Source organism: Sarcophilus harrisii, chromosome 1, assembly GCF_902635505.1.
Source record: "Sarcophilus harrisii chromosome 1, mSarHar1.11, whole genome shotgun sequence".
NCBI classification, from domain to species: Eukaryota; Metazoa; Chordata; class Mammalia; order Dasyuromorphia; family Dasyuridae; genus Sarcophilus; species Sarcophilus harrisii.
This window is the reverse complement of record NC_045426.1, coordinates 393,564,869-393,576,650: the sequence shown is the minus strand read 5'-3', so window position 1 is coordinate 393,576,650 and position 11,782 is coordinate 393,564,869. Positions and strand designations below refer to the sequence as shown.

The window sequence follows — 11,782 nt, the reverse complement described above, 5'->3', positions numbered from 1 at the left end:
TTGAGACATGCTGAGTTTTAAAAATGCCTATACCTATCTATATAGTTGTTGATGTACCCATTGAGAAGAAAGAATAGAGCTGGACAGAGCTATAAGTCATCTGTGCAGAGATGGTACTATGAGAGCTGATGAAATCATTAGGGGAATAGAAGATGGGCCGGAACAGAGCTTGGTGGATACACTCAGATGGGGCCGGAGATAGAGGACTATCTAATGGGAAAAGGAAGGAGTAGTTGTTGTATAAGAACCACAGAGAACATTATCATAAAAACTTAGGAAGAATGATCAAGAAGAGATGGAGGTTGTGTCAAATTCTGCAGAAATATTTTTTTAAAAAGGATTTCTTAAGGATGACCTTAAGAAAAGGTCATCAGATTTGGCAATTTAGAGATCACTGGAAACTGCATTTTTTAAATTTAAATTTTATTTCATAAATCAATTTTCTCTCATTCCTTATCCCTTATCCTATGAAAAAAAGAAAACAAATTTAACAAATATGTATAGTCAAACAAAACACATTCCCTCATTAGGCATTTTCAAAAGGTAAATGTCTCATTTTTCATCCTAAATGTATTACTTCTTTATCACAATGTAAATAGCATGCTTCATGAAACAATGGAAGCCATTTTATTGAATGCAGTTCTCATAGCTTTCAAAGATATTTATTTGTATAGTGCTGTTATTATTGAACAGATTATTCTCCAAGTTTGACTCATTTCATTCTTCATCTGGTTATATAAATCATCAAAATTGTTCAATTTTATAAAATGGATGTCTTAGTATCAATTTTTCTTCTGGTCCTGGTCACTTTACTCTACTTTAGTTATACAAACAGAATAACAGTACACTATTAAATTTGTAAGGAGCAGCTAGGTGGTGCAATGGATAGAGCTTCAGCCCTGAAATCAGGAGGACCTGAGTTCAAATCTGACCTCAGACACGTAATACTTCCTAGCTATGTGACCCTGGGCAAGTCACTTAACCCCAATTGCCTCGGCAAAAAGTGACTGATTTGAGATGAGGAGGGAGAAAAAGAAAGTTGTTGGCAAATTGTCTCAATTTTTAAAAAATAAAGTGTGAGACAAAGTTCTCAGTTGAAAGGGTTGATGAGGGAAACTATTAATAAGTTTGAGACGATACAAAAAGATTTATTAAGTAATATTTACTGGGCTTATTTGCTTTTTTGTGTTGTATACCTAATCTACTCCAATGTTTGACCTATTTTTAAAAACCATTTGAGTTTTGTAGTTTTGTACTACACTCCATTGTTTTCTTTTTTGTAAATCACTCCATTATAGTTTTGTAAATCACTCCATTATAGAATAGTTTGAGATCTGGTGGTTGTAAATAGGAAAAAAAAAAAAAAAAAAACACAGGATAGAACAGTATTTTATTCAGAACCACCTGCTCTATGAAAACCAGACCACTGGCAGTTAATCAGTATTTACTATGTTCAAAGAGCTATGTTAAGCACAGGTATACAAAAAAGGCAAAAATAAGTGACTCTTCTTGAACTTGCAAAGTGAAGTTGTAATATCAAACTTTGTAAACCAGTGTCCTCAGAAATAATTAGAACTCAGCCTGATATTGTAGCCTTTTTATTTGGTGATAGGAGCATGCTGCTATTCCAACTTCTTTTTATGGCAGATAATTTACAGCATTCCACCTTTCCCTTTCCCTTTCTCCCAGTGCATCCCTCTCTCACCTCTTAATTTCATTTTAAAATATATCATCTCTTCATATTCAACTCACACCTGTGCCCTCTGTCTATAGATACTCTAACTGCCATAATAATGAGAAAGTTCTAATGAATTACAAATATTATCCTCCCATGTAGTAATATAAATAGAAAATCTTTAAGTCCTTTATGATATTACTTTTCTGATTATCTCTTCATGCTTCTCCTTAGTCCTATATTTGAAAATCAGATTTTCTATTCAGCTCTGCTCTTTTCATCATGAATGTTTGAAAATCCTATATTTCATAGAATTTCCACTTTTTCCCCTGAAGAATTGTACTCAGTTTTGCTGGGTAGATGATTCTTGCTTGTAATCCTAGATCCAATGCTCTCTGGAATATATTCCAAGTCCTCTAATCCTTTAATGAAGAAGCTACTAATTCTTGTTATTCTGACTGTAGCGCCACTGTATTTGAATTATTTTTGGATGCTTGCAATATTTTCTTCTTGACTTGGGGGTTCTGGAATTTGGCTATAATATTTCTGGGAGTTTTCATTTTAGGGTCTCTTTCAGGAGGTGATCAATGGATTCTTTCAATTTCTATTTTACCCTCTGGTTTTAGAATATCAGGACAGTTTTTCTTGATAATTTCTTGAAAGATATCTAGGCTCTTTTTTTTAATCATGATTTTCGGGTAGACCAATAATTTTAAAATTATCTCTCTTATATAAGAAAATTTCTTAGAAGATTCTTTGAAATATTATTTAGAAATAAATGATATATATGTATATGCCCATACACATACACACACACACACACAGATATTCCCCAGACAAAATTACTTAAACCTTTGAAGTTGAAAACAGAAGAAAATTTCACTGATGTGTTTAATATAAAAATGGAATTATTATTTTCCTTAATTTTGGATAATCTTCAAATTTCTCCAGGTACCACCTTAAAAAAAAAAGAAAAAGAAGTTATTTTTCTAACGAAACAATTCTCTTTTAAAAAATATTAATCAGGTATTTCCATAATAAAAGCAATGGGGGATATTTTTTATTATCATGACATAGAACAAAGAAATGGCTGAACTAGACCTACCTACTAAACTAATGCCTAGGATGGCAGTAGAATGCCTAAAACAATTTTATTTATGAAATGGGCTATCAAATATCTGGTGCTATTCAAAAGAGATAACTAATTTCTATAGAGGATCTTAGTCAGTGGGGAAACTCTGGGTGAAGTATAAGACCCTTCAGCCCAGAGGGAACCTGCTGACAATGTCTGGTTCAGCTCCCCATCACCCGTAAAGGCTCCCAGCCTTCCTGAGAGGTCAGGCAGTTGTGATAACTTGTGTTGAGATTGAAGCAGAGTGACATCAGGTGGCAAAGAGTGATACTAGGTGGCAATCCATATATAATAGAAAGTTGTTTATGTGGTCCCACGTTCTCAGTGTTGTTTTTGTTATATTATAAAAAGGGGAAAGGGCTTGAAATAAATGGACTCCATTTCCCCACCATCTTCGGGAGTCCTGCCTCATCACTTCTCCACTAGGACAGTATATTTTAATCATCCTGGTATGGGGGCTCTAGAAAGCTCGGTATGTTTTATCAACCCAACTTGGGGGCTGTAGGAAAGCCGGACTCAATATTTTAATCACCCCAACTTGGGGGCTCTAGAAAGCAGGACACAACAAATTTCACTTATTTTGATTTCAGCAAGATTGTTAATCCTGTCTCACACCTCTATTTTCATTGTCAACACTTAGAACCTATCTAGCAGACATGTGATAAGCAGTTTGCAAAATGCTTATTGATTGATTCTCACTGATCAATGTAGTGGGAAAATAGAGCTACAAAAAATCTTGGGTTGGAGTTCAAAAATCCCTCAAATAATTGGCAAGATGATTTTTTTTTTTTTGGTTTATTTTCCTGTTTTTGTCCAGATCTGTGATTTCACTAGTGTAGGTCAATGGCCTTAAACTCAAATAGAAATGGAATCTTGCAATAAAATGAATATAATTTAGGTCATGTTGTAGACACATTGGGGAATTTTGCAAGTTGTGAGCAGTATGAGTTTGACAATTAGAATAGGATGTTCCCTTTTAGGAAATTTCCTATTTAACAAAACATGTCAGCAAATATCTTCAAGTCAAACAAAGTATTAAAGAGTTGCCAAGGATATTGAGAAGTGGTATGGAGAGTTAAGTGACTAGTTCAGGGGATTTAGTGTCCTTAGCAACTCTAAAATTATAAGAAAATATAGGGGCTAGATCTGCAATTTTTTGCTATGGAGAGGAACTCCAAGATGAATAAACTTCATCCCCAACTGCACATATATAGTTCTGAAATTGACAGCTTAGAGAATTGTCTATAGCAGTGGTATCAAACTAAAATAGAAATAGGGCCCTTAATATGTAAATAAGGATCCTGCCAACTACACATTTAATTAATTTTTAAATGTATTATTTATATTTTTATCTAAGTATTTCTCAATTACATTTTAATCTGGTTTTGGCTGTACTCAGGAGAATATGGATCTATGTGGCCCTTTTGTTTGATACATCTGTCCTAGAGCAGTGAGAGAAGTTAAATAACATTCTTGGGGTCACATAATCAGTAAATGTCAAAGGAAGACTTGAACTCAGGTCCTTGAACCTTGAACCTCTGCTTCTAATCCACTATACCAGGAAGTCTCTCAAGATATTAAGTCTATCGAGAAAATATATGAATAATGACTATGTGCTCCAAATTGAAAATGATTCAACAACATGTTGCTGCTTTTAGGTTAAGTAAGCATATGAAATGTTTCAAAACAAGTTCAATTTTAGCCTCAGTGAATTAAAGTTAATAATACTTGGATATTAAAAGAGCTATTATAAAGTAAAGATGTTTAGCTTTGACTTCATCATTCTATAAGCACATTTAGGATAATTATTTGCATTTCTGAGCAGTTTTACCTTGGATCTGAAAAGATGACTAGCACTTAATACAGAAAGACCTGAGAGAAATGATATCACTCCACTGTAACTGAGCGGGGAAAAAGGTTGCTTTACCATCTCTTAAACAAGTAGAATATAACCCATTGTGGAAGGGATATCCAGTTCAATTATACAAAGGTAGAAATGACACATGAAAACAAAGAACAACAACAAAACAGAATGACAGAATCAAATAATTTCGCACTTGAAAGAAACCTCAAAGACAATCTAGTTCAATTCATATTTGAACAAGAATGTCCTCAAAAAAAAGTGATCATCCAGACCCTGCCTGTAAGATGTTCAGTGAGGAGAAAACTACTCATTCTCACATATGCCCATTCCCTTTTTGGAAAACACTAATTGTTAGGAAGTTTTTCTTTAGATTAAGTCTATTATCTTTCCACAACATCTAGTAACAAATACACACACACACACACACACACACACACACACACACACACACACACACACATATATTTTAAAGTGGAAAAGAAAGGTCCATTAATACCAGATCTGAAACTTTCTACAAAGTTATTTAATTATTAAAATGATGTGTTTAGTTTTAAAAATGTTGACCTTGGAAAAGTCACTTAACCCCAAGAAAAAAGAAATTAGATACGGGCCAAATCTCATACTATGTACCCTAAGAATCCCCAAATGGACATGATTTAGATACAAAAGGTCACATCATGAATAAATCAGAGAAGCAAGGAAGAATATACCTTTTACAACTATGGGTAAGGGAAAAATTTATGACCAAAAAAGAAGGGACAGAGTCATAGATTGACTAAAATTCCTATATGCTACTCACCTCTTGACAAAGCTTTCAGATTCAAGGTACAGAATAAGATATACATTTTCACGCTTGTGCTCAATATGGGAATTTGTTTTGTTGAATATGCATACTTATTACAAAGGTTTGGGTTTTTTCCTTCTCTTTTTTCAATGGGAATAGGAAGGAAAGGCAGCTAGTTATAGATTTACCACAAAAAAAATCATTAAAGAAGTTTTTTAAAAGTAAGTTTTAAAAAAATTTTAGGTCTGTATTTTTTCCTTGTAGCTCCTCCCTTCCCTTCTTCAAATGAGAAAGTAAGAAAAACAAAAGCTCTATTATAAACATGTAAACAAATTCCTTCAATGGTCATGTCTAAATATCTATATTCTAGGTCTATCACCTCTGTTAGAGGTGGGTAATATGGTTCATCTTGATTTCTCTGAAATTGACCATTGTGACTATTGGTAATATACAGAAATGTTGATAATTTATGTGGGTTTTTTTATATCCTGCAACTTTGCTGAACTTAATTGTTTCAATTAATTTTTTTTAAGTTGGCTTGAGTTCTCTAAACAAACCATCAAATCATCTGCAAAAATTATAATTTTGTTTTCTCTTTGTCTATGTGTACTTCCTCAATTTCCTTTTCTTGTCTTATTGCTATAGCCAGAAGCCCCATCACTGTTTTGTACAATAATGCTAATAATGGACACTCCTGCCTTACTTTTTTTTTTAATTGGAAATAACTCTAGTTTATCTCTATTACAGATAATGTTGGCTCTTGGTTTTAGATAGACATTACTTATATTAAAGAAAGATCATCATTTTTCTGACTAGCATCATTATTTTTCCTAAATTTATAATTTATATTATTATATTAACAAACTCTCCAAGATTAATATTTTCTGAAAATTTGATTAACATATTTTCAAGTTATTAATAAAAATGTTAAAAATCTTGGGGCCAAGGACAGATTCTTGAGTTTCCACGCTAGAGAACTTATTCCAAATTGATCTGAATTACGCTACCCAGCCATTCAATTAATTTCAAATAAATTTAATCATGATTTGTCTTCTCAACAAGTCCTCAACAAGAATTTGTTCAGTGCCTACTATATTCCATGAATTGTGTGTTAAAAAAACAGTCCCTGCTCTCAAGGGGCTCACAATCTAATGGAGAAGACAATTACGCACAAACAAAATGGGGTGTAGAGTGTGTTCAGGGAAGACTAGTGAGGACTGCTGAATTCTTTTTAGGGCTTCTTTCTACTTTTGTTGTCTACCTGATTCACTTAAACCTCACTTGTGGCTCCAAGAAGTTATAACATACATACTAGTCACATCCTAGTAAAATCTTTTGGCAGACAGGCTAAAACAGATTGAGGACCATCGAGGGGTCTCAAATCCATCTTTAAATTAGGGGATGTCGATCCCAAGCATGTGAAATAGGTGGATGAGAACAACTTGTTCCAGTGGCCATGAGGCAACTGAAGTGGGTGTTGTGGTGCACTGAAAGTGTGGCTAGACATCAAAGAAGCGAAGGTCATTCTCTACATCTTGAGCTATCACTAGTCATCTTTACTTTGTCCTGCCACTGAACTGTGATGGCTCTGGAAGAGAGATGTCAACAGCTTTGTGTTAACTCTACCTCACTTACATCATTCTACACTTAATTATGTTCTGCATGAATCCAAAGACATCACTCATAGCATTTCACCATTTTTCCCTATCTCAAAATCCTGTGTAGATAGACAAGTAATGATGCAGCAGATGTGGATACACTGGGAGCTGTAGTCACAACTCTGCATACAGATAGCCTAGACCATAGCATGGTCTTCTCACTGGAAGCAGTAGTGGGATTTGGCAGCCCCTTGGATGTCTGAGCAGCCTATTAAGGACCATACTACTCATCGAGTGTGAGGAAGGGGATGGAAAAAGTGTGCTAAAAACTGTTTATTAATCTGACCTGATTAGCTTAGCAGGAGTGATCCCAATCTGTAGTTGACACATAAAAAAATGTACAAAAACCTCTGCAAAGATGATTTGACTCACTGTCAGTACATAAAATATGTACCCACTTACAGACAACACAAAGTCATGAAGACCTGAAAGATGAACTGCCCTTGTAGCAAAAGAACTTAGCAGATATTGCATCCAAATAGCAGTTCTGAGTGAAACAAGTCTGGGAAATGAAGGTCAGCTTACTGAAGTCAGAACTGAATATACATTTTTCTGGAGTGGCCACAGTGAAGCAGAGTGCCGTGAAGCTGGTGTAGATTTTGTAATTCGAAAGAATCTAGTCATATAACCTTTCCTGTAGGAACAGTTTGCTGACAACATGGAGAGAAAGCTGAGCCGAATACACATGGCAACAGTGGAGCAGAAACAGAGTGAGCAGCTTTCTGAGATTTGGTATACATAACTGAATTTGTTCATCTGGGCCATTCACAAACATCAAGACTGGTTTGATGAAAATAATGGGGAAATTCAGAAGCTGCTAAATGAAAAATAAGAACTCCACAGGGTATCAACAGGAAAGCTCATCCATCTCTAAGAAGGCAGCATTTAATTCCATTTAAAGTAAAGTACAAGTAAAGCTTAGAGACCTGCAGGATTCTTGGCTCAGTAAGAAGGGAGATGAAATTCAATTTTATGCTGACAGTAACAATACAAAGGGCTTTATGATACCCTGAAAGCTATTTATGGAATAAAGATCTAAGGTGAATCTCAATTACTCAGTGCTGATAGAACCACAGTTGATCAGTGATAAGAACATGATCCTAGAGAGATAGGCTGACCATAGTGTTCTCAACAGATCATCATCTATCAGTGCTGAAGCCACTCATAATTTACCTCAGGTGAAGTTAATCCCTCTCTAGTTGAAGTTTCCACAGAAGAGGTTTTGAATACTATAGGGCTCCTTTCCTGTGGTAAACAAAGCCTCTGGTACTTATTCTACTCTAAATGAGATTTACAAGGTGGGAGGCAGTGTCCACAGCTCATACAAAAGGTTTCTGAAAATTTTCAGGTTATATAACAAGAAGAGGTTATCTCCTAGAAGTTCAAGGACACCTCCATTGTCCAGCTCTATAAAGGTAAAAGATAGGTTGTCCTGTGACAGTTGCCTGGAATGTGGGTAGGGGGCTGTCTCAGTTATTGTTGGCAAGATTCTTGCCAGAGTTTTCTATAATAGGCTGATTCTCTACCTGGAAGATGGTCATCTACCTCAGAGAGAATATGGCTTTAAAAAGGGCTAAGGAATAGTCAATATGGTGTTCGCTGCTTGAGAACTCTAGGAGAAATGCCAGGGAGCAGAACAGAAGTCTGCATAAAACATCTGTATATCTGACCAAGGCCTTAAGGAAAATTATGTGAAAATTTGGTTTCCCAGAGAAATTGATCTTTATCATACGTGAATTTTTCATAATAGCAATATTGCTCAGATTCCAGGTAATGGATGGTGCTTTCATGCTTTCCCACTAACTAATGCAGTGAAACAAGGCTATGTGCTTACTTCCTTGCTTTTCAGCATGATGTTTTCAGCCATGTTGCCAATGTCTTCAATGAGAAAAAACATAGCATCAAGGTTAGCTATGCATTGATGGTAAATTTCTCAACTTGAAAAGGCTCTGAGCCAAGACTAAAGTGAAGGGAATGGTGATACATGATTTTTTTGTTTGTATTTGATTCTGTACTCAAAGTAGCCTCTGAAGCCGAGTTGTAGCAAAGTATGGATTGATTCTCAGCTGCTTGTGCTAGTTTTGGCCTAACAATTAACACTAAGAAAACATAGGTCCTGCTTCTGCCAGCACAATCAATGGAACCATCAGTTACAGCAAATGGAGAAGTTCTGAATATTGTGGATAAGTACACTTATCTTGGCAGCACACTTTCCAAGCACATATACATTGATAATGAGGTTGACAGATGCATTGCCAGAAGTTATCTCAGTGTTTGGGAAGCTCCACAAAATTTGGGAACGAGGTATTACACTAATTGAAAGTCTAGAGAGCTGTAGTGTTAACCTCATTGCTGTATGCCTGTGAAATCTAGATAATATACCAGCACCAGACAGGAAATTGAATTGGTTCTATTTGAATTGTCTCAAGAAGATTCTGGAGATCACCTGGCAGAAAAAGATACCAGATACTGAAGTCCTTTCTTGAACTAAATTGCCAAACATTCCAACTCTACTGCAGAGAGTGCAACTCCAATGAGCTGGCCATACTGTTCAAATGTCAAACATATGCTTGTCAAAAAGATTATTTTATGGAGAACTCATACAGGACAAATGCTCATATGGTGGTCAGAAAAAATGAAACAAGGAAACTCTCAAGGTCTCTCAGGAACTCTGGAATTGTTTGGCAACATGGGAGACACTAGCATAAGATCGCCTACCCTGGCATGTTCTCGTCAGAGAAGGGATTGTGCTCTATAAGCAACATAGAATTGAAGCAGCTCTAAAGAAAGGTGAGATGCAAAAAGTTAGACAATCCATCCCAAGTGTTTACTTGGACTATTTGTGCTTGTCCTGAGTAGAACATTCTGAGCTCATATTGGTCTGATCAGCCACAGTTATTCATACTTTTACTTTGTCTCTAAAATAGTGATGTTATTTTGGTCCTCTTTGAGGACCATAAGAGGTTTTTAAAAACAGGATTTTGTATATCTTCTCAAGCATGGTTTCTGAATTTATTGAAAAAAATCTTATTTTATTGTTCTAGTTATTAATATGCCCAAATATCTTTATAATTTAACTAACACTGAACTAAGGCTATATTATTGATATAAATCTTGATATAAATAGTGCATAACCTTTGAAATATGTTGCTGCAGCCTCTTGGCTTAAATATTTTATTTAAAATTTTTGCATCAATATTCATTACGAATATTGGTCTATGCTTTCCTTTCTTTGTTTAACTCTCCTTGATTTGGTATCAAGACTACATTTATATTATAGAAAAAGTTCAATAGAAGTCCCCCTTTTCTTATTTTTTTTCAAGTAGTTTCTATAATATTGAAATTAATTATTCTTTAAATGTTTGATAAAATTTACTTGTAAATCCATCTGGTCATTGGGTTTCTTTCTTTGAGTTAATTTGTGGACAATCTAATTTTTTTTTTTTCTAAGATGAAGCTACTTAGGTCCTCTATTTCCTGTCTTATTATACTAATTTGTGCATTTTATATTTTTGGTAAATATTAATACATTTTATTTAGACTGTAACTTTTATGGCTATATAAGCAAAACAATGTCCAATAATTTCTTTTTTTTTTTTTGTTCATTGGTCAAGAGTCCAACTTTCAAAACCTTTGATATTACTAGTTTGATTTTCTTCTTCTTTTTTTTTTTTTTTTGGTCATCAAGTTAAAGTTTTATTTCCTCTTTGAAAAAAACTAGCTTCACAATTTGGAACATGCCCCAAAGTTATAAAACTGTACATACCCTTTGACCCAGCATATCTGTACACCAAAGAGATCAGGAAAGAGGGAAAAGGACCCACATGTGCAAAAATTTTTGTAGCAGCTCTTTTTATAATGGCAAGAAAATGGAAATTGAGTGGAGCTCATTAGTTGAGGAATGACTGAATAAGATATGGTATAATCAAGCTAGTGGAATATTATTGTTCTTTGAGAAATGATCAGAATACTAATCTCCGAAAAGCCTAGATAAGACTTATATGAACTAATGCTAAGTGAAGCGAGTAGAACCAAGAAAAAACTGTACACAGCAACAAGATTATGTGATGAGCATGCTGATTTCAGAAAATAAAATACTAAGGAAAAAATAATTAGCTCCAAATTTATTTATTAATTCAATGATTTTTTAAATTCTATTAATACGGTAAATCTCAATGATTTTTTCCTTAAAAATTAGCTTTAAATTTTATTAATTCATAAGTTTTTTTATTTTTTCAACATTGTTATATTACTGATATTACTTTGTTATCTATGGTACATTTCAATAATATGTAGTTTCTATTTATTTCTTTTAATTAATTTTATTTTATCAATTTTCTCTCTACAATATATCTTGAAAATGGCACTCATTCCTCTCCTATGATACTGCTATCAAATCTGATGTAGACCTCTTCAACTCACACCTGGGTTACTATAATAGTCTGATGGTGGGTCGTCTGATTGCTCACTCCAATCCTCTATTTAGCCATAAAAGTGAATTTTCTACACCATAGGTCCAACTATGTCAGTCTTCTCCCCTACATCCAATCCAATAATTTCTAGTGGTTCCCTATTGTTTACAGAATCAAATATAAAATTACCTTTGGTATTCATAGTACTTCATAACCTAGCCCCTTCCTATCTTTCTATTTTTCTTATACCTTACTCT

General features: G+C 34.4%; 1 protein-coding gene across 1 annotated transcript in view; it reads right to left on the bottom strand.

Moving 5' to 3' along the window:
- Window positions 1-2,538: 2,538 nt before the first annotated feature.
- SRD5A1 (steroid 5 alpha-reductase 1) overlaps window positions 2,539-11,782 on the bottom strand; it is a 38,679-nt gene continuing 29,435 nt past the window's right edge. The window contains exon 5 of the mRNA XM_012541197.2: window positions 2,539-2,633. Within this exon, the coding sequence (XP_012396651.1) occupies window positions 2,567-2,633 (67 nt within the window). The 3' untranslated portion in view covers window positions 2,539-2,566. The remainder of the gene's footprint in view (window positions 2,634-11,782) is intronic.